The following is a 23,860-nucleotide window of genomic DNA, read 5'->3' as shown; positions in this document are numbered from 1 at the left end:
GGAATGCCAAAGCTGAAACAGTCAGTGCATGCAGCTCCCTTGTGGGGTTAAGTCCTATGTGTCACTGCAACAAGTTAAATCAAAACCCAAACACTTCCACTAGGAGCGCTGCTGTGATCAGGAGTAAACACTTTTTCTGACAGTATGTTTCAGAGGCCAAAGAATGTTAATTACAGACGGAAATAAATGTGTCAGCCCATTACTGAGTTTAAAAAAAAAAAATCATCTAACATTAGAAAAGCTAAGTTTTCCATCTTTTTAATGTTAGGATTTTCTTCTCTCAAAAACACTTCACATGTGCAAATTGCTGAAGGGACCTGAATACTAGAGCAATTATGCTACTGAAGCTGATGTACCCTATATGGTTCCCTATTTCATCTCCCAGATAAGCTATGCTCTACCCATCTCAGCCACTCAGTCTGGAGATTTTGCTTAAGGCTCTGATAGAGTATAAGTTACACGTCTAGTACCAGCTCTCAGTGGGCAAAGGGGATGTACTGCAAGGCATCCGCAAAGCTGATTAAAGACATTTATAACAAACTAGAAAATATAGTTTTACACATTTCGTGAAAGAAGTTATTGTTTCATACTTTTTGACATGAGATAAATATAAATTTTGTCAGATTTGCAAGGGGCAATTTAGCCTCTTGAATCTCAGGATGAATGGGAATTACTGCACTCCTTTGACTTTCCATCCTCATTAGCAGCTTTACCAACTGCAGGATATTTTTCTTTCCCTGATGAGTCCCTCTTTTTTTTTTTTTGTTCTGAAACAGCACCTCAACTTGGTTTTCTACTTTTTTATTCCCCCTGCAGCAAACAACTTCCAACTTTACTTATCTTGAAATTTCAAATCTACCTAGACCTGCTTCTTATTCACTTCATTCTTGTTACACCCTTCCGTTTCAGCTGCAGGTCATTTTTGTCATATTATATTGTTAAGAGAAATGGCAGAAAATCTTAGGACCTTACAACTCATTAAGATTAATCTTTTCTCCTTCGCTAGTTGAAGTGTTAGTATTGGGCCCTAGTTTTACAGTCCCTGACTCTCTTCTTCACTCAGCCACATCTTGGCTTTGAAGTTGGATGTTATAATTTGCTATTTGATTTTGGTATTGCTCAGAACTTTCAATCCCAGGTCTTCTGTAGCACAGTGTTTTCAAAATTTAGAATACTCTTATGGGCACATTTTACTTATTATTTTATACTACTCAGCCACTTGTAAAGAACATAGTAATAACAACATACTTTCATTATTAACTTTATTCATTACCTTATTCCTGAATCCTTATCAATAGCTATTTTGTTATGAAAAGATAACTGTATGACAAAAAGGTGGAAAATTATGTATTATTATTTAAAATTATGTGCAAAAGAAGTAACCCAAATGAAAAACAATGAGAGTTGTCTTGACCCAAGACAAAAACTGCACTGAAGTTCCTAGGAAAGATGAACAGTGAGTTTGCCTACCATTAGGACCCCAAAGTGCGTGAGGTGGTTACATAAGCAAACTGTCTCGTTTTCATTGGACTCTGCATCTACTTGGCAGCCTGCAGGGTTCCAGCCACCACCGCCACCTGCGGATATAAAACAGGAAAAATCTTCCTTTTCAACAAACTCATGTTACCCCCTCTTTTAACAGATTTATCACTTGATTATGTGCAAATGTGTGTGTTTTCAAACGGAATGAGTGAACGTTAACAACAATTAAAAGCAAGCATCAGATGTCTTAATTTCTGCATAGAACCAAACCAGTTCATTGTCCCAGTAATAGGCTACTGAGAAGGAGCAACAGACATAGATCCATAATGGTAGGGAGCTTTTTGGTGAGTCAGGGATGAATAAGACCTACTCCGTAGATCATGCAGTAAGACACACCTTAGTTTTACCCAACAATAAGATGGTTTAGGACTCCACTTACCACACTGATGTGCTGTCTGCACCTGCCTCCCTCCTACTCATATATCCCCAGGCACATGAAAGCATTTACGGCCCAGGAGCAGAGGGTCCCGCCCTTCCTCTCTGCAGTGTGTAATGCAGAAGGTCAGAGTGGATAATCCCAATGATCCTTTGTAGCCTTTAGAAAAAACATTAACTAAACTATCCCATACTTACCCCATCTGAAAAGGCCATTTGGAAAAATAAGTAGTAAGATTTTATTTTAAAAAATGAAATGTTAAAAAGTAACATTTATATTTCTGATTACTTCTCTTTTTGTTTTTCTCTGATAAAATATGAACAAATTTTGTGAAATAGCTCATACTCTCTGAACTCTTAAAGACATTTTTGCACTACTCCAGGCAAAATCCAGCAAAATACATGACTAGCCATATAATTTTACCTCAAATTCAAGACAGTATTTCTCATAAGACTGTGAAGATGTTCCAAACTCACTTAAAACTCTCCCCTATTCAAGCAGCCATCAAAATAGTTTCTTCCCTGTGTGTTTCTCTTTTGATGTATTTCTTAAGTTTAGTTTCCTAACTCGATTATTTTTTCCCTCTTTCCTTACCCTTCTGCATTCTCAGTTCTCCTGTCTGAATTTCTTGTTTTCAACAATTTTATTTCTTGCAAGACTCTCTGTCCTAAACCACTCCACTGGAGATCTTACAGCTAAGGACTGTTACTTCTTCGCTCTATCTTTTCATCGTACAAAAGAGTAAGATCTCAGTAGAGAGCTCTGAAATAGAAGCAACTGAAAAGTCATGCCAGAGGATGACTTTGTCTGTGCAAAGGATGAAGAGCCTGAGTGAAACATCACACATGGGTTAGGCAGTAGCAATGAATAATGGGCTAAAATGCTGCCTTGTTATTGTGTCTCCATGTGGGATCTCATCATGCTGACTGTCATCCATTTAGAAAGCAGATGATGTTTGTGTATTGGAATTCCAAATTTTCAAGAGAAGAAAAAAAAATATTTAAGATTTGTAGCAGGCACTATCTCACAATTAAATAACCCAGCATTTTAAAAATAACTAGTTAAAAGTATGGCTAAGAACCATTTATATGTCTCAGTAGTGCTACTATCTAATTTGCACATACAGAGAGATGAGTGAAAAATTGCTATCAGATACAGAAAGCAGTGAAACTTAATTTACAGACTTAAGATGTTGAACAAATTTACATTAAAAAAACTCCTAAAAAGAATATTTAACATCTGCTGGTACAAGCAACTGTACTCACCAGAAGAAATGATAGTCTAAAGACGTCATGTAATTCTGCAAGGATTGATTAAGAAGCAAAATGGCCATGATTCTGACCAGTTTTATAACTTAGACACCTTTATTCCCCACTTAAAACAGCCAGTATTTTTAAACTTACCATTTTTGTTCATATCCCAGAAGACACAGGTAGGCTTAGGATCTTCCTAAGGACACATGCAAAAGTAGACTTTGTTCACCTTTTTAGACATAAACCTCATCAACATATGCATTTATAACAGAAGTTTTACAATATATCTTTTCATTTAATAAGCAGAACAATAAACATAATTTGGATTGTTGAAATTTTGTCTAATGTCAAATGAGAATTTATTCTGCTAGAAAGATAGATCTGCCCTAATTATACAATCTTGAGCACTGTTCCTCTACACCATTCCTTCTCCACATACTCAGAATAACGATGTTTTGTTGTCTCACTAAAATTACCTACAAGTGAGATGTCTTTACATAGTCTAAACACTTTTTATTGTTCACTTTCTTAGGAATGCTCAGTGAGTCCTTTATGTAACTGGTCTTGAAAGCGTGCAAAAGCCTGGTAAACCGAGGTGGGGCTTGTTTTGCCTGACCTTAAAATAATCATTATAAATGAAATGCAAGATAAAGTTAATCGAACTGTGAAAATTACAGACCAGGTTCTCGTTACATATACTATTTACTTAGGTATTGTATTTTAACATCTTTTGGAGTAGCTACTGACAACATGCCTTAGAACAGGCAAGTTCACATGTTTTTTAACTGAAACAGTATGTGCCAAAAGGTTGCTTTCGGTCTTCCCATTCTTCGTCATTTCTCTACATTAATTGCAGTCATTTTTTAACAACATGATTCTGTCCATTCTTACTTCACTGAAAACCACTTAACAAAATGACGTGGGGAACTATTAACAAAGCACTTCATGTTTGATCAAAGAATTCAATCCATTCCAAAGTTCCAGTGTAATAAATTCTGTCCCTGGTCCCTAACATAGTCATGAGCAGAGGTTTTGCCTACAGCTACTGGCACAGAAATTGCCTCTGAGTGTCAAAATCAGTAGTGTTTCAGATAAATGTTAGATCATGAATGGAGTAGGAATGTGTGAAGATGGGAGAGGTTATTTGTTTTTTCTTTTTGCTTACTTGCTTTTTCTCTAGAGTTTTAATTTCCATTTGAGTTTATGTTCTCACTCAAAATCCATCCAAATTAACCAGGTTAGATGCTTAGGCTTTACTATATAAAATGTGCATTCCTATTCCTCTGAACAATCAGTCTCCTTTTACCTGAATTTTGGTATGCTTAATTGTAATCTTCACATAATCCTGAAGATCCTGAATGGTTAGGTTTCCAATACTGCATGCCACCACAAAACTGGTCAAATTGGCAGGATTTTCTGCATCCTTCGAAAGATTCAGAAAAATATAATAAGCACACAGAACATAACATAAAAGCCAGAATACACAGTTTCATTTTTGCAGAGTGCCAAAATAAATAAGTTGTCAGCATTTCTACACTTCTGATCATGCAACATAAGAACATTGTGTTTATAAAATCAAATTATGGGTTTGTCTTACATAAGTTTTCCTACTTTCCTTATGGTCATAAACATATATAGGCAGAATGATAGAGAGAGGTTAGAAGGCATAAAGTCCCCTTTTAATCATCACATCTGATGATATAACAAAATTATAACTCAACGTAGCAGATAACAACTCGTGATATGAATAGCTCATTTCCCTAAACAAGAATGAACTAGCTTTCTCTTCTTATTGTCAATGCTAACCTTTTTAGCAGATGCAAAGTTTTGGGAAAATAACCTGTATTCCCTGTGTAGTTGCTAAATCATCCTCCACCTTACAATGGATGACTAAGAAGTTGTAAACAAATTCAAAGCAATGTTACATACTGTAGGAGATAATAATTTCTACAAGGTCTTATTTGATGGGTATTTAAATAGAATACTGACGTCATTACCAAGAATGCCATTTCTAAAGCACAGTGAAAAGTACCAGGATGTGAATTTTCCAGGAGAGTTTTACTTGGAAACTGATGATTTATTAAAATGGAAGTGCTTTGGAAATAGCATTTTCTTTTGATTAGCTTCCATTGCAACCAGCATAGTTGCATGCCTGGTTGGCCTTATGGGAAGCTGGCAAGCTTGGTCATTGCTTGCAGCAGATATTAGGTCAAATTAAAGCCCATTGCCACTCACTTTCCCTCCAAAAATCTGGGCTAACAAACTCCTGAAAGCCCCTGATTCAGTCTAGGGGTTTGTTAGCCTGACAAGATGTCAGTTAACAGCTCAGCACTGGTCTCATCAGATCCCACCACACATAGAATCACAGAATATACTGAGGCTGGAAACACCTCTAAGAACATCAAGTACCACTCAACATCACCATACCTAATAAAGCATGTTCCCAACTGCCAAGTCTAGTTGTTTTTTGAATACCTCCAGGGATGGTGACTCCAACGCGTCCCTGGGAGGCCTGTTCTAACACTTCACCACTCTTTCAGTAAAGAAATTTTTCCTAATATTCAATCTAAACCTCTCTTGATGTAAGTTGTGGCCATTTCCTCTCATCCTATTGCTAATTATTTGGCAGAAGAGAACAACATCCACCTTGCTACAGCCTCCTTTCATGTAGTTGTAGAGAGCAATAAGGTTCCCCCTCAGTCCCCTCTTCTTCAGACTAAACAGCCACTCCTCATAGGACTTCAGCCCCTTCACCAGTTTTGTCACTCTTCTTTGGACACGCTCCAGCAACTCAATGTCTTTTTTGTAGTGAGGGGTCCAAAACTGAAAATAGGATTTGATGTGCAGCCTCACCAGCATCGATTACAGGGGCAAAATCACTTCTCTACTCCTGCTGGCTGCACCATTTCTGATACAAGCCAGTAGGCTGTTGGCTTTCTTAGCCACCTGGGCACACTACTGGCTCATGTCCAGCTGGCTGTCAACAAGCAGCCCCTAGGTCCTTTTCCACTGGGCAGTTTTTCAGCCACTCTTCCCCAGGCCTGTAGCACTGCATGGGGTTGTTGTGGACCAAGTGCAGGACTTGGCACTTGGCCTCGTTGAATCTCATACAATTTACCTTGGCTGATCTATCTAGATCCCTCTACAGAACTTTCCTTCCCTCAGGCAGATTGACATTCCTGCCCAATTTGGTGTCATCTGCACATTTACTGAGGAAGCACTCGATCCCATCCTCCAGATCACTGATAAAGATATTAAACGAGAGTGGCTCCAACACTGAGCTCTCGGAAACACCACTTGTGACTTGCCACCAAACGGATTTGTCTCTTTTCACCACAACTCTCTGGGCTTGGCCATCCAGATAGTTTTTTACCCAGCAAAGGGTACATCTGTCTAAGCCATGAGCTGCCAGCTTCTCGAGGAGAATGCTGCGGCAGACGGTGCCAAAGGCCTTACTAAACTCCAGGTAAAGAACATCCACAGGCCTTCTTTCATTTACTAGGTGGGTCACCTGGTCATACAAGGAGAACAGGTTGGTCAAGAAAGACCCGCCTTTCATGAACCCACGCTGGCTGGGCCTGATCCCCTGGTTATCCTGCATTCATGAGAGATGGAATAGCTTCAGTTATTAAGTGCACATTATCCTGAGAAAATATTTCATTTCTTAAGAACCATATAAAAGAGCTTTCAAACACAGTATTTCAGATAATACTGGAGCTTTGTGACCTAATTTCCTGAAAACGTAGGAATTGCAGGGGAATGAAAATGCAGTTCTTGAGCATTCAAATAAGAGAAAATGTCTTGGCTACCACCTAAATTTCAACATCTGACAAAGTCTACGTAAGCCTTTGATTTCTATGGGTTTGAAGGGATTCTGTCTCTAGCTGATAGTAAAACCTAGAAATAAATATAATATGGTCTTATCAGCAAAGGCAATTTAATACATTCTTACTTGCCCTTAGAAAGAAATAGAAATAATGTGTGCATTAAAGTAAAATGCAGGTAACTGCTTATTTAGCTATAAAGTTCTGCTCAGCTAAAGTTAGGGATAAGCTTTTAGCCCATACAATACATGGAGGGACAAAGTAAAGCAATGCTAAGACTAGCATCAATGACATGGATCTGATCCAGTCTAGACAATCATTACAATTCACATATTTATCATATTTAAACATTATTTTCATTACCTAAGAACTCATGAGGATGATCCTAGATGATCCTACCAACCTAACTTTAGACATGTAAAAAGAAGATGTCTAGAACTGAAGTAGTCATTCTAGTGTTTCTTAACATAGTCAATAAAAGGAAATTAGTACATCCAAAGCATAATCCATTTTACATATTCTATACATCCAGGTTGAATATGGGTTGCCTAAAAATAAATGTCCATTTTAGAGGCTTTAAGGTATCCTGGCCAGTCTCCAGCTGCTATTGCAGAAGATGTCACATCTCTTACAGATTCATTGTCACATCTGTGGGTGAGTGCACTACACTCCTTTGTCTGGGTAACTGATGCTTACTCCTGGACTAGGATGAGACGTGTCAGAATTCAATGGTGTCCACTCTTTTCCATTAACTGGCTTTAAAGGCAGTTTATGGACAATAGTTTAGGCATAGGTATGTACACTGAAAACACCTGGATTTTGTGAAATGAATCCCACCCTGAGTAGCTTACATCAATTTTTCATATAGTCTTCTAAGTAATATAACCATCACATTTTAATGAATAACAAGATAAAACTTATTAGCATTCAATCAGTTGCAGTAAAAAAAACCTCTCCAGTAAGATGTTTCACTGTTATGTTGAATGATTATAAGAAATACAGCTAATGCCATTGGGAATTTTTAATTGCATTTGAAATACATTTATTTATGAAATACTTTTATACTAATGGATAAAGTTATTTGGTTTAAGATGGCATGGGAATCAATTTATTTTTAGGCTTTATTTTTAGCCCTTTTTTTAGACATTTTATTTTTAGATTTACTAAAATGTGAGTTTGACACATTTTTAACTAATTGTGTTGAACATGTCACCCATGAATAGTTTGAAAAACTCTCCAAAAATGGAAGGAATTTTAGTTACAAATTTAGATGCAGATTTTCCTGGGTTTTTTGCTTGTAAGTGAACTATTAAGTATCCACTAAAAACACATTCTAGCATAAATAAAGGACACATTCTGACTTTATATGATTTTATGCCGTTATGAGAAGCCTACATCTGTATTCTTCTCGCTTTTTTATAAGATATATTCATCCTATTTTTTTTCAAAAATAGGTTTAAAATTAATACTATTTTAAATAGTAACTGATACTTTGGGGTGTATTTCAGAAGGCAGCTGAGGGTCATGGGTCTTTTCTTGCCTAGATTATCCAAAGAATCTGGATACACTGCCAATAAAAATGATAATATAGGAACAATACAATACTACAGAGTTCTGCGGATGCACAAGAGCCAAAGGTCACTGGAAATATTAATGGGAACACAAACTCAAGTATTCTGAGGCTCAGTCTAAAGTTCACTATGAAATAATATTTCCTTCTTAATTAACTCTATTTTCCCCCCAAATAGGTATGTTTTCACTCTTCCTAAGTTTTTTTTTTTTGTCATTTACCATGCAGGAACTATTTTTAATTGCCAAATGATGGGACTCAAAGGAGAAAAAGTAAAATCCACCTCAGTCCCTTCAGTTTCAAGGTACAAGTACTGTGTGTACAGAGTGTATACAATATGCTTATGAGAACACCTATATGAAAAGAAGAACAGTGCATATAGAAACAAATGCTCTCTGACTGATGACCATCAGCCTAGAGTTTCCAACAGAAAATAAGCAGTCAGCTGGATACGAGTGCCAACCAACCCTTCTAAGGAAAAGAGAAACAAAGAGTACCTGTCAGTGTTACAGGTCAAGTTCCCTTCTGACAGAAAAAAACCTGGCTCCACTAAACATCAAGGACCTATACTAATGCATTTTATTGAAAGCTACGCCCTTTAAGAGTCCTTGCTTATAAGCAGCTGGGAGGGATACAGTTCTTCATAGACTACTCTTAAATTCAACTTCGGCAATTCCACTATTTTGTCACTCCGAGCATAACACTGTTTATAGGGCCGACATGTGCTATCACCTTCTCATTCCTATAACTCATGAGATGCTGTGAAATTACTACACTACAGGAAACTCAGCAGTTGGCTTTGATACATTCTAACTAAAATGAGTTCAAACACATTGAAGATTACCTGAAAAAGACCATTTTTATTGAAGAAAGTAAACTGAGCCCTGGATATCACTTCAAACTCATCTTGACTTAAATTCTTCAGTAAACTTGGTGGCAGAACAACAGAAGCAAAGGCATTTGTCTGATCCTTGTCAAAATCTATCTGTTAAAAAAACCAAAACAAAACAAAAAAAGAACACATTCAAACAAAAAGCCAAAATCATCCACTGTCCACAACTGGGCTTGTACCCTTACACAGAGATATTTAAACATGGGCCTAGAGCCAATCAACACTAGTATGACCTGTACCTATGAAAGAGCTGATGCAATAAATACATTAAAAAAAAAGGCTTTGGAGGACTTCCCAGCCTCCCAGCATGAGATCAGTCTTTTACTACAAAAACATATTAGATAAAACAAACAAACTCCTCCACTGCTAAAATGATGATTTGGAAATAATGAGACGGCAATAATGGCAGTCATAATAATTTTCAGTAACCTTCAAGATACTTTACCTCATACCAAACAATGTTGAGAATTGAAAAATATGCTCTGTATCCTTCTTTCTTGAGTTGTATTACTTGGCTTGATCTGCTCTTCTGAATTAATTATCTTACGATAATTAGTAGTTACAGAAAGGAGATTTTAAAACAAGGATTAGTGTCAGCTCTCTAGATTTATCAAGTGAGCAGGAAATAAACGCAAACTTCCATTTGATTAGCTGCCAGGCAGCAATTTTATGACTGCACGCTCTCCTGCCACTGCATACTTAAGGTGTTCCACCCTACCCATCAAAGGAAGGGGAGCAAACCACCTCACAGTGGCTCTATAGCAGAAGTATTTAAGAATTTTACTGTGGGATGAGGAAACTTCCACTCATGACTTCTCCAGAGGCACCTTGGTCATGTATTTATGCTTCTCATGAAAGCAGCATATTGTATGTTTCTAAAAACATCATTACACCATTAGCTAATAGATAGTTAAAAGCCATACACTAATAATGGATTTATTTAATTTCTAAATTTTCACTGATTTACTGTGAATTACAGTATTGGAAATTAGGAAGAAGTGGTTCATAGATATCTCCTGACAGGGTTAAATGCAGTTTTCCAAAGGATAATTCTGCCACATTAAGCAGAAAGTGTGTATGTGATAAAGATGTCCCATTAGGTATTGTCTGCAAATAGAGTGCAAGAGGCTTCTTTTTAAAAGTATGGATATATTACAGGAACAATTTCATAATATGAATAACCAAAAGCTAACTTAGTCAAAGGTTTGGCAAGAAACGGAAAGACATAGGGTACTGAAATAGAATCTTTCCAAATTGCCATGGATACATTTGCTTGGTATCTACTTTAAGAAAAAAAATATGAAATAAAATCTGGAAACATTCTGACATACAGCTTGAAGAGTTTAATGCTCCCTGATGATCTTGGATAGATCATCACACCAGTGATGAAAAACCTGGGCTTTTACAAGAGAATTTCCCTCCAGCAGGGATAGCAAGTATGTTTCCTGATAGGCATGGAAAATTATAAACCGTGACTGCAGCTGCTACAGACTTTTCTGGTAGGAAGGACGCTAAGAATTCTCAATCAGCTGTTGGAAATGTGAAAGTCTGAGAACAAACTCATGTTCCAATAGGAACATTATAAATAATTTGACGGGGTTTGGATTTTATGATTATTTAGACAGTGCTTCAATAAATGATTCCAGGGCAAGAAAATTCCTGGATGTCCTCAAGCCACAGATGGTAATTCTTATTACACATGCGAACATCCCAAACCTGGCTTCAGAATTTTTCCTTTCCTTTTTCCATAAATACAGGATGAAATATGGAGGAGAAACCTACCTTTGATAGCAATCAAAGAACAATTGTCTACTGAGCTTCATTAATAAGAGAGCTAATCAAAACCAGATCTACAATCATAAAAAATTCTAAAAAAATTGATTCAAAGAAATTTTAGCCAAAATGTCTATGAATATAAATATATGAAAACTCAATTATATGACATCCTTTGGTATCTATTTAAACTAGCATTTGAGTTTTGATCCAAAGTCTGTATACATAGCATGTAAAAGGCCTGCAGCCCATTATATTACTATTAGTTTTTTTAGCACTGTCTTCATCACTGTTCTTTTATTTTTAGAGTACATAGTACTTTATAATATGATCAGACATTTACTAGGATTGTTGACTCGCCAATTTGGAGCAGGAATAAATTTGGTTCTGTAAAATGCTTATACTCTAGTGATTTAGTCTTTGTGTTTCCATAATATCATGTTTTGCTTGAATGTAGTTTTAGATTTTTTAATATTTCTGTCAATCTTTTCTGTGTATTTCTCCTGGTAAGGCTCACTGTATCCAAATGGTTAGACTCCCACGAAATTGAGATTACATTACCTCTGTCATAGATTTATTATATAACTGTGAAAAACATACATTGCACTACATTTCTAAAATGCAGACAGGCATACAGTGAAATTTAATGTGTCTCAGCACCTCATTGCTACGGATTTCAACAAAACCAGTGGAAAAACCCAATATGTGTTCACATGCATCTCAAATGCTATTTCATAACTTTTACATGTTTGAGCTGTTCCATTTGTGAAAAAAAGAAGAAAACATATTTTTGAGGTGATGACAAATAGCTATAGCAGCCTGTCTAGACACTGTAGCACTGGAGACCATTCTGCATTTTATCCGTTTTCTTTTTTATCTCTTGGCTGGCCAAGCTCCACATGAATGTCTTGAATTGCCTCGGACAACCCAAATGGGACAAGCCTATCAACCTACATGTGGACAGCTGGATCAGCCTTAGGTCTCCGCTAGCAGTAGGTGTTTAAACTATACTGGAAGATTGAAGACCTATTGTATCTGCAGAAATCTACATATAGATATCTACATTTAGATAAGTATCTACATATAGACACCTACACGTCTTTTTGTAAAGCTAAAACATGTACAATGTAGTAAAACAACAGTGTACAATGGGCAAAACAACAGATTTTTAAAGATTGTTTCCCCTTTTCATTAAAAAAAAACCCTACCAAAACTAAAAAGAAAAAAAGTCTGTTCTGTATTTGTAAGCAAATTACTTTTCATCCATACAGAACATGCGAGTGTATCTGGGTTTCCTGTCACTCAAGGAAATGCTACATTAATCTGTTTGGATGATTGCAGGAAAAAGGAAATAGAAAATGGGGGGAAAATTTGAACTTCTAAGTGGTTTTATAGGAACCGCAGTAAACACACTTGGAATAACGGGCACATTTCATGTTCAAATAGAACTGCTTGTTCCGTACCTGGAACTCAGATGCATTGTTCTGTGGACTGACACTGAAAGAACCACCTTTGAATGAAGTTGAGTTTATAGATGACACTCCGAGTGCAAGGTTTCGTGTTGAAATACTCATGGATGGTCCAGTGAACTGGATCTTTAAAGCCAAGGCATCAATAGTTTTTAAAGCTCTAAAACCAGAAAGAAAATTATTCTAAAAACTGAATACAGAAAAAAAAAAAATACTACGCTCTCCATGTTTAAGATGATCCTCTTATTGTTGACTATGTTTCTATCATCCATACATATATTTACAAGGAGACTGTTAGTCTGTATATTTATTTATCTCTGTTGAAAACAAAAGCTTTTGTTTGACAGAAACTTTTGATATACAACCGCATATCACTGGTCTCGAAATAGTTTTCCAACTATACTTAGATCTATGCTGTTTCTTGTATCAGGAAACCCCTTTTCAATCCACATACTTTAGTACAAGTAGAAATATTTGTGTATCTTATTTGCAATATTCTTTTTGACAGAAATCAGAAAAGTTCGAGCTCTGTACTGCAATTATTTGAATTGTTTGAACATTGCAGGTTGCTCTCAAGAGCTTGTCTCAAATGCAGGAATACTTACTCTGAAGATGATGCTGCCAATACACTGTCTGAACTGGTTAGAATATTGGAAAAAATTGTCACCACGGTAGAACCCAGAGATTCATCAATTTCTTCATCATTCACAATTTTTTTAAGCTTCTGCACAACATCATTTACTTTGTCTGAGGTTAGCTGCTGCCCTTCACCAGTAAGATTCAGAAGCTGATTGGCTATATCAGCGGCATTTTCTGTAAGCATACATGTAAAATGAAGTAAAAATATAAAATAATGCATATCATTCCTAAAGTAATTTGGAAATACAAATGTTTATCTTTCAATCTGAAAGCTAGAGCATGTTCTGTGGTACTTTTAATAAAAATAGGAATTTATCATTCTTTCAAATTTATTATTTTATGAAAATGTATATAGAACCTGCTGATTATTATACACTGTCCTTATTGGCTGTTTTTCTTTCCCTTGATTTGATTTGAGTTTGTAAATCAGAACTATTATTGGAAGGGATGATTGAATGAACAAAAGGGAAAAGTAAGGAATAAAAAGTATATTTTCTCTCTTTTTTTTTTTCACCTTATGCTATCCTTTCTTTTTCACTGTGAAAAGTTTCACTCTTGACGTGAAAAAAGAATGCATCCAAAGTCAATATTAGTGACAAAGTATTCACTCTTTTAAGCTCTGGGGAGGAAGTCTGACTCCATTGCAAAAGTTTCAGTTCCTTCAGAGGATTGTACTCTAACACAAATGATTGGCAAGCACAAGACACAAGCAAATTTCATGAGAAGAATCTGTGTGTCCAATGGCAAAACATTAGTGTAATTCACATTGTAAGCTGTAAGTTTAAAGCCACCTGGATATAAAACAAAGGTAAACATTAACATTGTTCAATATAAAAATATTTTAGGTTTACTGGAATTCACAAACAAGATTTTGAAAGAAGATCAGCCTTCTTTAGTCTGCAGCTGGCTGTGCTTTTTTAATGCTGTGTTTTATAACACAGCTTTTGCTACCTTTACTGTAGAAAGTTCATTTTATGTGAAATGATATTTTCATACAGTCTGACTGCAAGACTCCCTTTATCAGTGGAGGAAGAAAAAGAGGCTTCTCCAGGAAAGCAATTTGGACCAGGAGCTTATTGTAGGTGCTCTGCATTACTTATCAGACTATCATTCTCTTCACTGGCTCTGCCACTTAAAAAAGAAGCCATAAAATTGTTGTCTATTTATTTTAGAATCATTAAAGGCCAGAATGATAACAAAGGGCACTTTATAAGCTGCGAACAAATCTGAAAATGTCTGATTGTAAGCTCAGTGAAGAGAATGGCAATCTTTCCACTGGCACATACAGACATTGGAAACATTTAAAAATTTTTCTGAACCTGAATGTCAAATTGAGGCAAGCTACCACTGCCTCTGTTCTTGCTTAAATTACCTGAAGAGTTTGATTTATTTAATTAATTGCTATTCAGAGCTATTCATATGTGGGCTGAATCCAACTTGGTGCAACAGTCTAGAGTTTAAATATTTACTTTGCACTGATTTTTTAGAAATATTTTAAAGAACTTAGCATAAAGGAGGAAGATATTCTTCCTTAATGCAATTTCCTTATAGTAAGCAGTAACTAAATTCTACAAAACTATTCCTTTAGCCAAAGACCAACATTAACATACACACCTGTGCAATTTCTAAGATCAGGCTGGCCCCAGTATGATGTATAATTCTGCAGTCCCAAATAGCTAAATAGGAACAACAACAAAATTCACATGAAATACAATAGCAAAATTATGCAAATTTTTCATAATTCTTTTGTAGGTGTCACAGTGGTCCACTCTTTTGACTTCACAGTTTTCCTAGCAACACGGCCCCTAGTGAAATAAAATATATGTGGTTTACAGTGGAAATATGTGATCAATTAAGTGACAGTGCTGTGAGTAACCCTAGTTATTTTGGACCAACTTGCAGCTGATTTCTATACTGATTTGATAAACTGCATCAGAGGAAATTCTGGCCTTATATTTCAGGAAAGACCCAAATGTTGACACAAACTATTACAACCCTATTATGGATGAATAAGATGCTGTTTCTATATTTCCCCTATGATACAAATGGCTTTGATCAAGTCAATAGCAAGCCATAATACCTCTCAGAAGAACATGCATCAGAGCTATGTGAAGTTAAAATCTCACAGCACCCATGAAAATTAGTGCAGGTATTTTTTTTTTCCAAATGCTTTTTAAAGAAGCCTTACCATAGCAAAATACCCAGATACGGCTCCAAAATTAAACACACTTTTTCCTCAGTTTTTTTTTAAATGACAATCATGTTATTATAGCATGGCAAAGGCAGGATGGAGAATGAGAAAATTATATCCTTTCACTCAGAACATGATAGAATAAAGGTATCCCTCAGTTGATCACCTTTATTATAACAGCACACTAGCAGGTAACCTTCTACTGGAATGCATAGACCTAGGAGAGACCATTAGAAGAGCTTCCTCTTCTCTCAAAACATGTGCCACCTGTGCTCCATATTGGCAAAAACCAGTAAGGGCAATGAAAGCACAGCACAGTGCAGAACACAGTAATTATTTTTTATGAGAAGTGCTGTACACAATCACTGGCATTGTGCAGACTACAAATGAACACTAAAGATGAGCAATAGTAGGGCAGCAAAGGCCAGAAGTCTTATTTTTTTCAATGATTCTGATGCTCTGATGTGAAAACAATTTGACTTCTGCACGACTCACCTACAACAAAAGTTGGTCAATTAGAATCCAGTAGTTCTTGTACAAGATTAAGAGGCTGAGGAAGTGAGTTAGTTAAACAGAATGCTGGTTGCTTTCCTGTCTGGCACAGAACCTCAAAGCTGATTCATATCCATGTTGCCATATTGTTTTCAAAAAGTAAAAGATCTGGTCTTCTCAGAACATGTTCCAGATGCAGTGTGGGTGGATAAGACTACTACAATGCATTTAATAGCAATCATCATAAATACTGAAGAAATTAATTAATATTGCATCATCATAGTCATGTTCAAGGAACTCCGAGGAGATCAAAGCCAAATTGTTTTGGTCATATATCAAAGGAAGTAATAATATTCCATTTTACAAACGGGAAATAAAGATACAGTATCTAAATCTTTTGTAGATATTCACAAAGAAAGCCTACTTTAGGGAAAATTTATCCTAAGCCTTAAAAACAAATTTCAGATCTTTGAGTGTAAGATTATCCCCACCTTCAATTACGACTAACTACTGGCAAAATGCTTCTTTCACAGAATTTCTTTTAGTTTCCCCTAATATGGTAAGAAGTTCTAGACTAAACCAAATACACATCTCATCTTCATGGAATTTTGTTGAGAATTTCATATAAAAGTCAGACAGTAGTAGCAGAGTGGTAGCAAATATAAAACTGGTTTGGGTAACATAGACACCATGACCTGAAGAAACCAATTTATTTCTGTAAGAAGGCACTATTTTCATAGTGACTTTGAACATGAATTGATTGTGGGCCTCAGTACGCTCTACAGAAGCAGTAAATGAGATTTTTTTTCTTAGCAGTGAAATACATACTCTTACTCCACACATATAATCTGTCACATGACTATTTAAGTCATCTTCTTGAAATATAATACCAGCCAATGGCAATTACGGAGGATGTAGTTTAGTTATGTAACCACAAAACTACATTTGAAGCTCTCAGCTTCTTGGACCATTGAACACCTACCATGTTCGTGATGCAGTCTGAACTGAGCTCCCATGGCATAATGTGAAGTTGGTCACAGTTGGTCTGGTATCTGGCCAAAAATAATTTGGAGGGTTTTCTTCAGCTAAACATTTTTCTGTAAAAGTAAAAGCGCATAAGTATTAGTGATAAATTCCTTCATTTAATAATTTTCCATTTCTTGTCTTCAGCTCATCAAGAAGCCTACAGCACAAAGCTGTCTTTCAATGAAATGCTTGGTTGTTATCTATAGAATAATATCCATGGAGGGATGTGCAACAGGGAACAACAGATACTGCTGCTGCTCAAGGGAAAGGATGGAATATGCATTCTGTACACACTTGCACTCCACCTGCCCCCTCCTCCACCTTCCCAAGGAAAGGACAATCTCTGACTGGAAGAAATTGAATGGGAAAAGATCACAGAATCACTAGGTTGGAAAGGACCCTAACACTCCCTAAACCATGCCCCTCAGCACATCATCCACCCGTCCCTTAAACACCTCCAGGCACTCAACCACCTCCATGGGCAGCCTGTTCCAGTGTGAAAAAGTTCTTCCTGATGTCAAGCCTGAACCTGCCCTGGCAGAGCTTGAGGCCATTCCCCCTTGTCCTGTCCCCTGTCACTTGGGAGAAAAGGCCATCTCCCTCCTCTCCACAACCTCCTTTCAGGTAGTTGTAGAGAGCAATAAGGTCTCCCCTCAGCCTCCTCTTCTCCAGGCTAAACAACCCCAGCTCTCTCAGCCGCTCCTCGTAAGACTTGTTCTCCAGCCCCCTCACCAGCTTCGTTGCTCTTCTCTGGACATGCTCCAGAGCCTCAACATCCTTCTTGTGGTGAGAGGCCCAGAACTGAACACAGTACTCAAGGTGCGGTCTCACCAATGCCTGGTACAGAGGGAGAATAACCTCCCTGGACCTGCTGGTCACACCGTTTCTGATACAAGCCAAGATGCCTTCTTGGCCACCTGGGCACACTGCTGGCTCATGTTCAGTCGGCTGTCAACCAACACCGCCAGGTCCTTCTCCTCTAAGCAGCTTTCTAGCCAGACTTCTCCTGGTCTGTAGCACTGCACAGGGTTGTGGCCCAAGTGCAGGACCCGGCATTTGGCCTTGTTAAACCTCATGCCATTGGTCTCAGATGAGAGCTAAGAGGAGATTGATTAAGGGCACCACCCACAGGAGCACAAACAACAGGGGTGATGAGTGGACGTGAGGGGCCCTGGAGGTTCAAAATGTCTCATAACTCTTGCTGTAAATTATACTACTTTATTCTCAGACTAGCAGAGGAGCTCTCCCAGCCTCTTTGAACCAGACAGCAAAACACCGAGTAAAGTAATGAGGACAACTGTGTTTGTATTAAGAACAGATATCTTTAGTATAGCTCTCTGAGATTATTGGAACAACGAGCCTTAAAGAGACAATTTAATATGTGAAACAGCCATACTGTTTGGAAATGTGTGATTATTTTAACACAGAAGATGCTTATCTACAGACAAGCAAACAAAATCTGTTCTGTAAAGCTGAAAACTACTTACCCACTGGATCAACATCCACAGTATGAAGCTTATATCCTCCTTCCATCGTCCCATTATTATTTATGAGCTTCTGTCGGATGTCTTCCTCTTCCAAATTGATGTTGTTGGTAGAATTATAAACCAGAAGAGCCAAAACCTCAAAACTGCAAGGAAAATTATCCAAGTGTTTGAGTCAGATCAGCAGAGGCCAAATGCATGGAAATAAAAATATTTGACAAGTTCTAGTTTTCTCAGGATGAAACAGTGTCATCATGTTGCTTATTATCTGTAAATTATTATTTTTATATATAAGGCAATGGCAAGAAAATACAGGAAGTCAGGAAATTTTACCCTCTGGTTATCATTAATGAAGCATCTTCTCCAAAGAGCTAAGAAATACTTTCAGAAGATTTAGATTATTTTAGAAGGTATTAAGAGATGAAAGCATAAAGTTATGAGTTCTAAATGGGCCCTAATTAAATTTAAAAATCCAATGGCTGATGACTTAGGAACTTAAGAGCTGATTCATCCCACCTTATAAAGCTTGTCAGAATGGGACCAGTCATCCTCCAGAGAGTCTATCTCTTTACTGACTGAAGAGGAAGACTAGAAGATTAATGAAAAAGCAGATGTCTTAACATTTAAATGTCTAAATTTTGATGGAGTGAAAACACCCTGACACACTTCTGAAACTTTTAGTCCTAATTAGGGAAGCCTAGTTGCTCAGATGACTAATTCAAGTCTGAGTAGTAATAGCTGTTTTGTAACTATAGCCCACTGCTACTTTCTGGGGCATAAGAAGTAGTTCAAAGTGCCCAAGTCTCTTTCCTGTGAGAGAAATAAAACAGTCCCCACCCTTGTCAAAAAACATAAGTTTTCTGGAAGGGAAATAATGAACAGAAAAGCAGTTCTAGCAGGACACAGGAAAGAAGCCCAGAGTGGAAGGCTCAAAAATTTCCTCCTGGGACACAGAAAACACGTTGGAGAAGAGAATATCTTGGTACCCAAGAGCACTGCTTGGCTCTGGCTAGAAGGATGTGACGCCACTGAAGCATGGAACATTGGATCTCCACGGGAGCCAAAATGTGGAAGAAAGGAAAAAGCAAGCCTGCTTTGAGCTATCTTGATCTTACCTTTGCTCTTGGATACCCAGCAGCCTGAATAAAGACAGGACTTCGCAGTGCGTGAGCAGTCCCTGGCAGCTTAGGAAGTGGCAGCACTGCCAGAACACATATATTGAGCAGGGCACATAAAAAACTGAGCTGTTTTCACTGTTGGTCCCCAGTGCAAGAAAGCTGCAGTGAGCTAAAGGGTCTTGTGGTCTGCTTGAGGAGTAGAAGTTTCTAGGGGCACTGTATGGGAGAAAGCTAGTAGGGTTTTCAGGTACCACTTCCTAGACAGACCGGGATGTCGTTTCCAGAAAGACATCCCATGATGACAGCTCAGAGTTGCTCTTTCCAGAGGCGCCTAGACTGGTTCAGCATAAAGCTACAGCTTAGATGGCAGATACTGCTCTTAGATGGCAGATTATAACCCTCTTTCTGTCAGACATCATCTTGAAAACTGCACAACTGCAAGCAATAATTCTGAAGTAGAGTCGTAAGTAGAACAGCATTAAAAAAAGCTGGCATTAGAAAACAACTTCTCAGTCTAGGGAAAAAAAAAGAAAGAGAAAAACAAAGCCCAAACCTCATAAAGAAATCACATATGTGAACTAAATACTTCACACATTTCACTGTTACAGATATAAAGAGATAAGTAAATAAATACACACAGTCCCTGATTGGTGCAGGGTTTTGTTGTTTTTGTTGAACACCAGTGCACTTTTTTCTTTCCATACCCACTGTTTTAATGGTAACATGTTGCTGGTGAAGAAGATAGAAAAGGTGACTACCTGCTGGCTTGGCTTGTCTTTTCCCCAGTTTAGCATTGAAATTGCAGCTATCTCTGGCCAGGTTGCTCCTACCCTGCTCCTGGAGGTACTGAGTTCCTTCTAACATTTATTTGATCTCTGTGTGATCTCTGTGTGAGTGTTTAACATACGGCAATAACCTCAGTAGGGTGGGTGTGCATTAGCAGGCTTTTGCTGTGTACCTCGGATATATTATGAGGCACAAATTTATTATGGCATTTATTTTTAGCAGAAGCATGGAAATTGCCTACGCGATTGCCAGTTCCTTCAGCCCTCCAGTACTTCAGCCCCAGATTCTCCTGGCACTTAACCATCTTTCCTAAAAGATTCTGGCTTCACTCATCTATTCCCTTTACTTCAGAAGAGGAAAACTTAATATACTGATGCCACTCCCTACCTCAGCACTTTGGCTGCAAAACAGAAGTCATAAGAGAACAGTCACTGCTACTGCTATGCTGCTTATTGCAAGACTCCCAACTAACCAAAATGATATTTAGTACCCATAACTGTGCAGAGGGATAATGGCAACAATACAGAAGGTAAAATAATAGATAAGGTAGAACTGGCTACAGCTATCTTGAACAATTATGGAGAAAAGTATTGATTATGAAGCACTGATAAAAATAATCGGTTAAACCACTTTGTTATTTGTTTTCTGAAAAACTCTTAGAGCACAAGTCATGTATACTGTGTAATAAGAGCCTGTTCCATATTATGATGAAAACAATTTCTATAAAGTTTTCAGAATGACTCATACCAGCCTCCCAAAGTAAATAAGTACATTTTAACTTAACTTGACAGCTGACGCAATATGAAGCTGAGTGCTTCCTTCCACTTTTGTCACGCTCAGATCCCAGAAAGAAAACATTTTAATGATGAAGAGCAAAATTCTCGATTTGGAAAACATAGGCCTACACTCATATAAATGGCAACACTGCCATGCTCTGCTGGTATCACTGGATTTGTTACACCCAACCTCACATCTTTTTTTTTATGTGCCATATAAAAGCAGATAGATTCTCACAGCAGTAATCAATTACAAATTACACATCACCTACAGTAACCTGTGCCACTAATACCACTGCTGTCAATATAAAAAAATGGACTGTGGCATAGGTAAACACAACAGGGATAAGTACATCTCTCTCTTTTCTCTGACTTAAATGGTGACAGCTGGAGCAAGCAGGAAAGCAGAGAAAGATCGACGTCTATCCTACTTTGTCCTGGTCTGTTGAGCTAAGCTGGCTCAGAGAGAGGCGTTTATAAACGCATCCTCATCAGAGGCACAGGAAGCGGTGGGGGCGCCTGCGCTGCCATGGTGCGTACCACAAAGCCGGCTTTCTTCTCTGTCAGCGTGACTCAGAGCTATTCCAGGACAGTGTGCCTACACATGGGCTGTGGTCTCACTGCTGCATGATGCAAGAGGCCTGAAGGAAGGATTAAGAAACCATGCGAATCGTGCAGCACAGATTGTCTCATACCTGAAGATACATGGTTGTTAATCAGCAATGCATTTCTCCTCTCATTTCAGTTGTACTAGACATGCTGAATGAATACTGAATTACTGTGGTTATCAAATTCTTTAAAAAATCACTATTAACTTCTTTTGGAGTAAATGTTACTTGATTTGAAGTATATAAAAAATCAGTTTTAAACCACCTAAATACTCATGGAATCTAAATTCCCACTAAAAGCCACTGGGAATTCCATTACAAACTGCCTTGGCACATTTAAAACAGTTTTAGCATGTCAGCATCAAATTCTTTATAATCTTGCTGTCATGTTGGTTTCAAAGATAAGCAGTGATGGGTAGCTATAACTCAAGACTGGCAGTACAGGTAAGTCCCCATAGTCACCTGTAAACACTACTATGTTTCTCATATTAACTGGACAAACAAAAACCCAGGTTGACTATTGCATAAATCACTCAGTGAAGATGTGATTCAAAGAGCAGACAAAATATTAGAAAACACAGAATGAGACAGAAGGAAATACAATTGCACAGGGAAATTAAAAGCATTCTACAGAAGCATTGGAGTTGTGGATAAGCTTTTACTTGAGGTGATTTTGACTGTAATAGCATTAAAACGTTCAAAACAGAGCAAAAAAACAGGACTGGGCACAACAGACACATTCGAAGTAATGCCAAGGATGAGGAGGTTCCTTTCCGAGCAGAAAGTGATATTATAGAAAAAATATAAAAAGTTAGACTTAAGGACACAAAACTAAAAATTGCAGCTACTTTTTAGACTACTAAAAATAAAAGCTTCCTAATTTTTGCTTTTAAGATAACGGCCATTGTATCAGAACAGTGCTGCAAGCAGCATGGTCGTGTGTCTGTTCCTGTCGCTCTGTCTCTGGTCTTTGTTCCTCCTTGCAGATCTGCTGTGGGAACTCAAACAACTACAGCTTTTCAACAGAAAGTGCTTATAATATGTGATGATTTGGTATGAAGACTATTCATTATTAGAGAAGACAGAAAGGGCTGGAATCCCTCACATTTCAACAGCTGGTCTTTGCTGAAATGAGTTTTTAGTTATGCCTGAACTATGTTCCAAAACAACAGAGAAAACCTCCATTCCCCAATATATTACTTTCCTAAAAATGGCATCTAACAATGTCAGGCCTATATTAAATCCAGTTAAAGTCAATGGAAAGACAGGAAGTCATTGGAAATTGGAACAAAGATATGCAGCTTCAGCAGGAGACTAATAAGGGATCAACCTTCAGTCAGATGGGAGGAATTCCCAAATTTCTCCATCTGTGATGAAGGCTTTCTTTACAGGTCATGGACACAAGATGCCAGCAGGGCACTGTGGAGAAACCTGGCTCTTTATTGGTCAGTATTTCAAGTAGAAATATTACACATAATGCACACATTATGCGGTTCAGCTCTGCTAAAGCTGCCCTGACTGCCTTCAGTAACACTGAAGCTGAAGTCAGGCAGAGTAGAGGTGGGCCAGCTCCAATTTTTTTCCTAAATTTTCACCAGTAGAAACCAGGAAAATTTTTAAAATTGCAATCAGCATCACAGAAGTGTTAGTTTATAACAAGAACAGCACTATTATTTCATAACAAATAATTTGAAGCAATCTACAAAGAATGCAAAAGCCTAATACTTTGCCAAGTAAAGATACTTAGGACTACAGAAGCAAAATTATGCTGCTCTTATGTTGTTAACTCCTGTCTAAAACTATTACACAATCTCATTAGCTTAAGTTTTATCCAAGTGCATTAAACCTTCCATTAAGCAACACAGCACCCAAGAAGACAGCATGCAGAAGCCTGAAACTGCCTCACTGACACTGGTGGCAAAATTCCCATGGACTTCAAAAAAGCAGGACTAGGCATGAGCAGCTCCAGTTTCCTGCTTTCCTCTCTATTTTCATTCCTAAGAGAAGGGATTCCTGTGTTTGACTTTAGTGGTCTTTACAT

At 37.6% G+C, this 23,860-nt stretch overlaps 1 protein-coding gene across 7 annotated transcripts in view; it reads right to left on the bottom strand.

Moving 5' to 3' along the window:
* The window catches only part of ADGRG6 (adhesion G protein-coupled receptor G6), a 120,406-nt gene that overhangs the window by 25,117 nt on the left and 71,429 nt on the right, over positions 1-23,860 (bottom strand). For all 7 annotated transcript variants that reach the window (XM_054062164.1, XM_054062168.1, XM_054062163.1 and 4 more), the window contains 9 exons: positions 18,535-18,677; positions 17,004-17,118; positions 14,953-15,014; positions 13,305-13,512; positions 12,694-12,859; positions 9,410-9,550; positions 4,478-4,594; positions 3,322-3,367; positions 1,471-1,577 (listed from right to left, as the gene is read on the bottom strand). In XM_054062164.1, coding sequence (XP_053918139.1) covers positions 1,471-1,577; positions 3,322-3,367; positions 4,478-4,594; positions 9,410-9,550; positions 12,694-12,859; positions 13,305-13,512; positions 14,953-15,014; positions 17,004-17,118; positions 18,535-18,677 — 1,105 coding nt within the window. The remainder of the gene's footprint in view (positions 1-1,470; positions 1,578-3,321; positions 3,368-4,477; positions 4,595-9,409; positions 9,551-12,693; positions 12,860-13,304; positions 13,513-14,952; positions 15,015-17,003; positions 17,119-18,534; positions 18,678-23,860) is intronic.

The sequence above is a fragment of the Cuculus canorus genome, chromosome 3 (genome assembly GCF_017976375.1).
Source record: "Cuculus canorus isolate bCucCan1 chromosome 3, bCucCan1.pri, whole genome shotgun sequence".
Classification (NCBI taxonomy): domain Eukaryota; kingdom Metazoa; phylum Chordata; class Aves; order Cuculiformes; family Cuculidae; genus Cuculus; species Cuculus canorus.
Note: the sequence above shows the minus strand (reverse complement) of the source record. Positions and strands in the feature narration are given on the sequence as shown.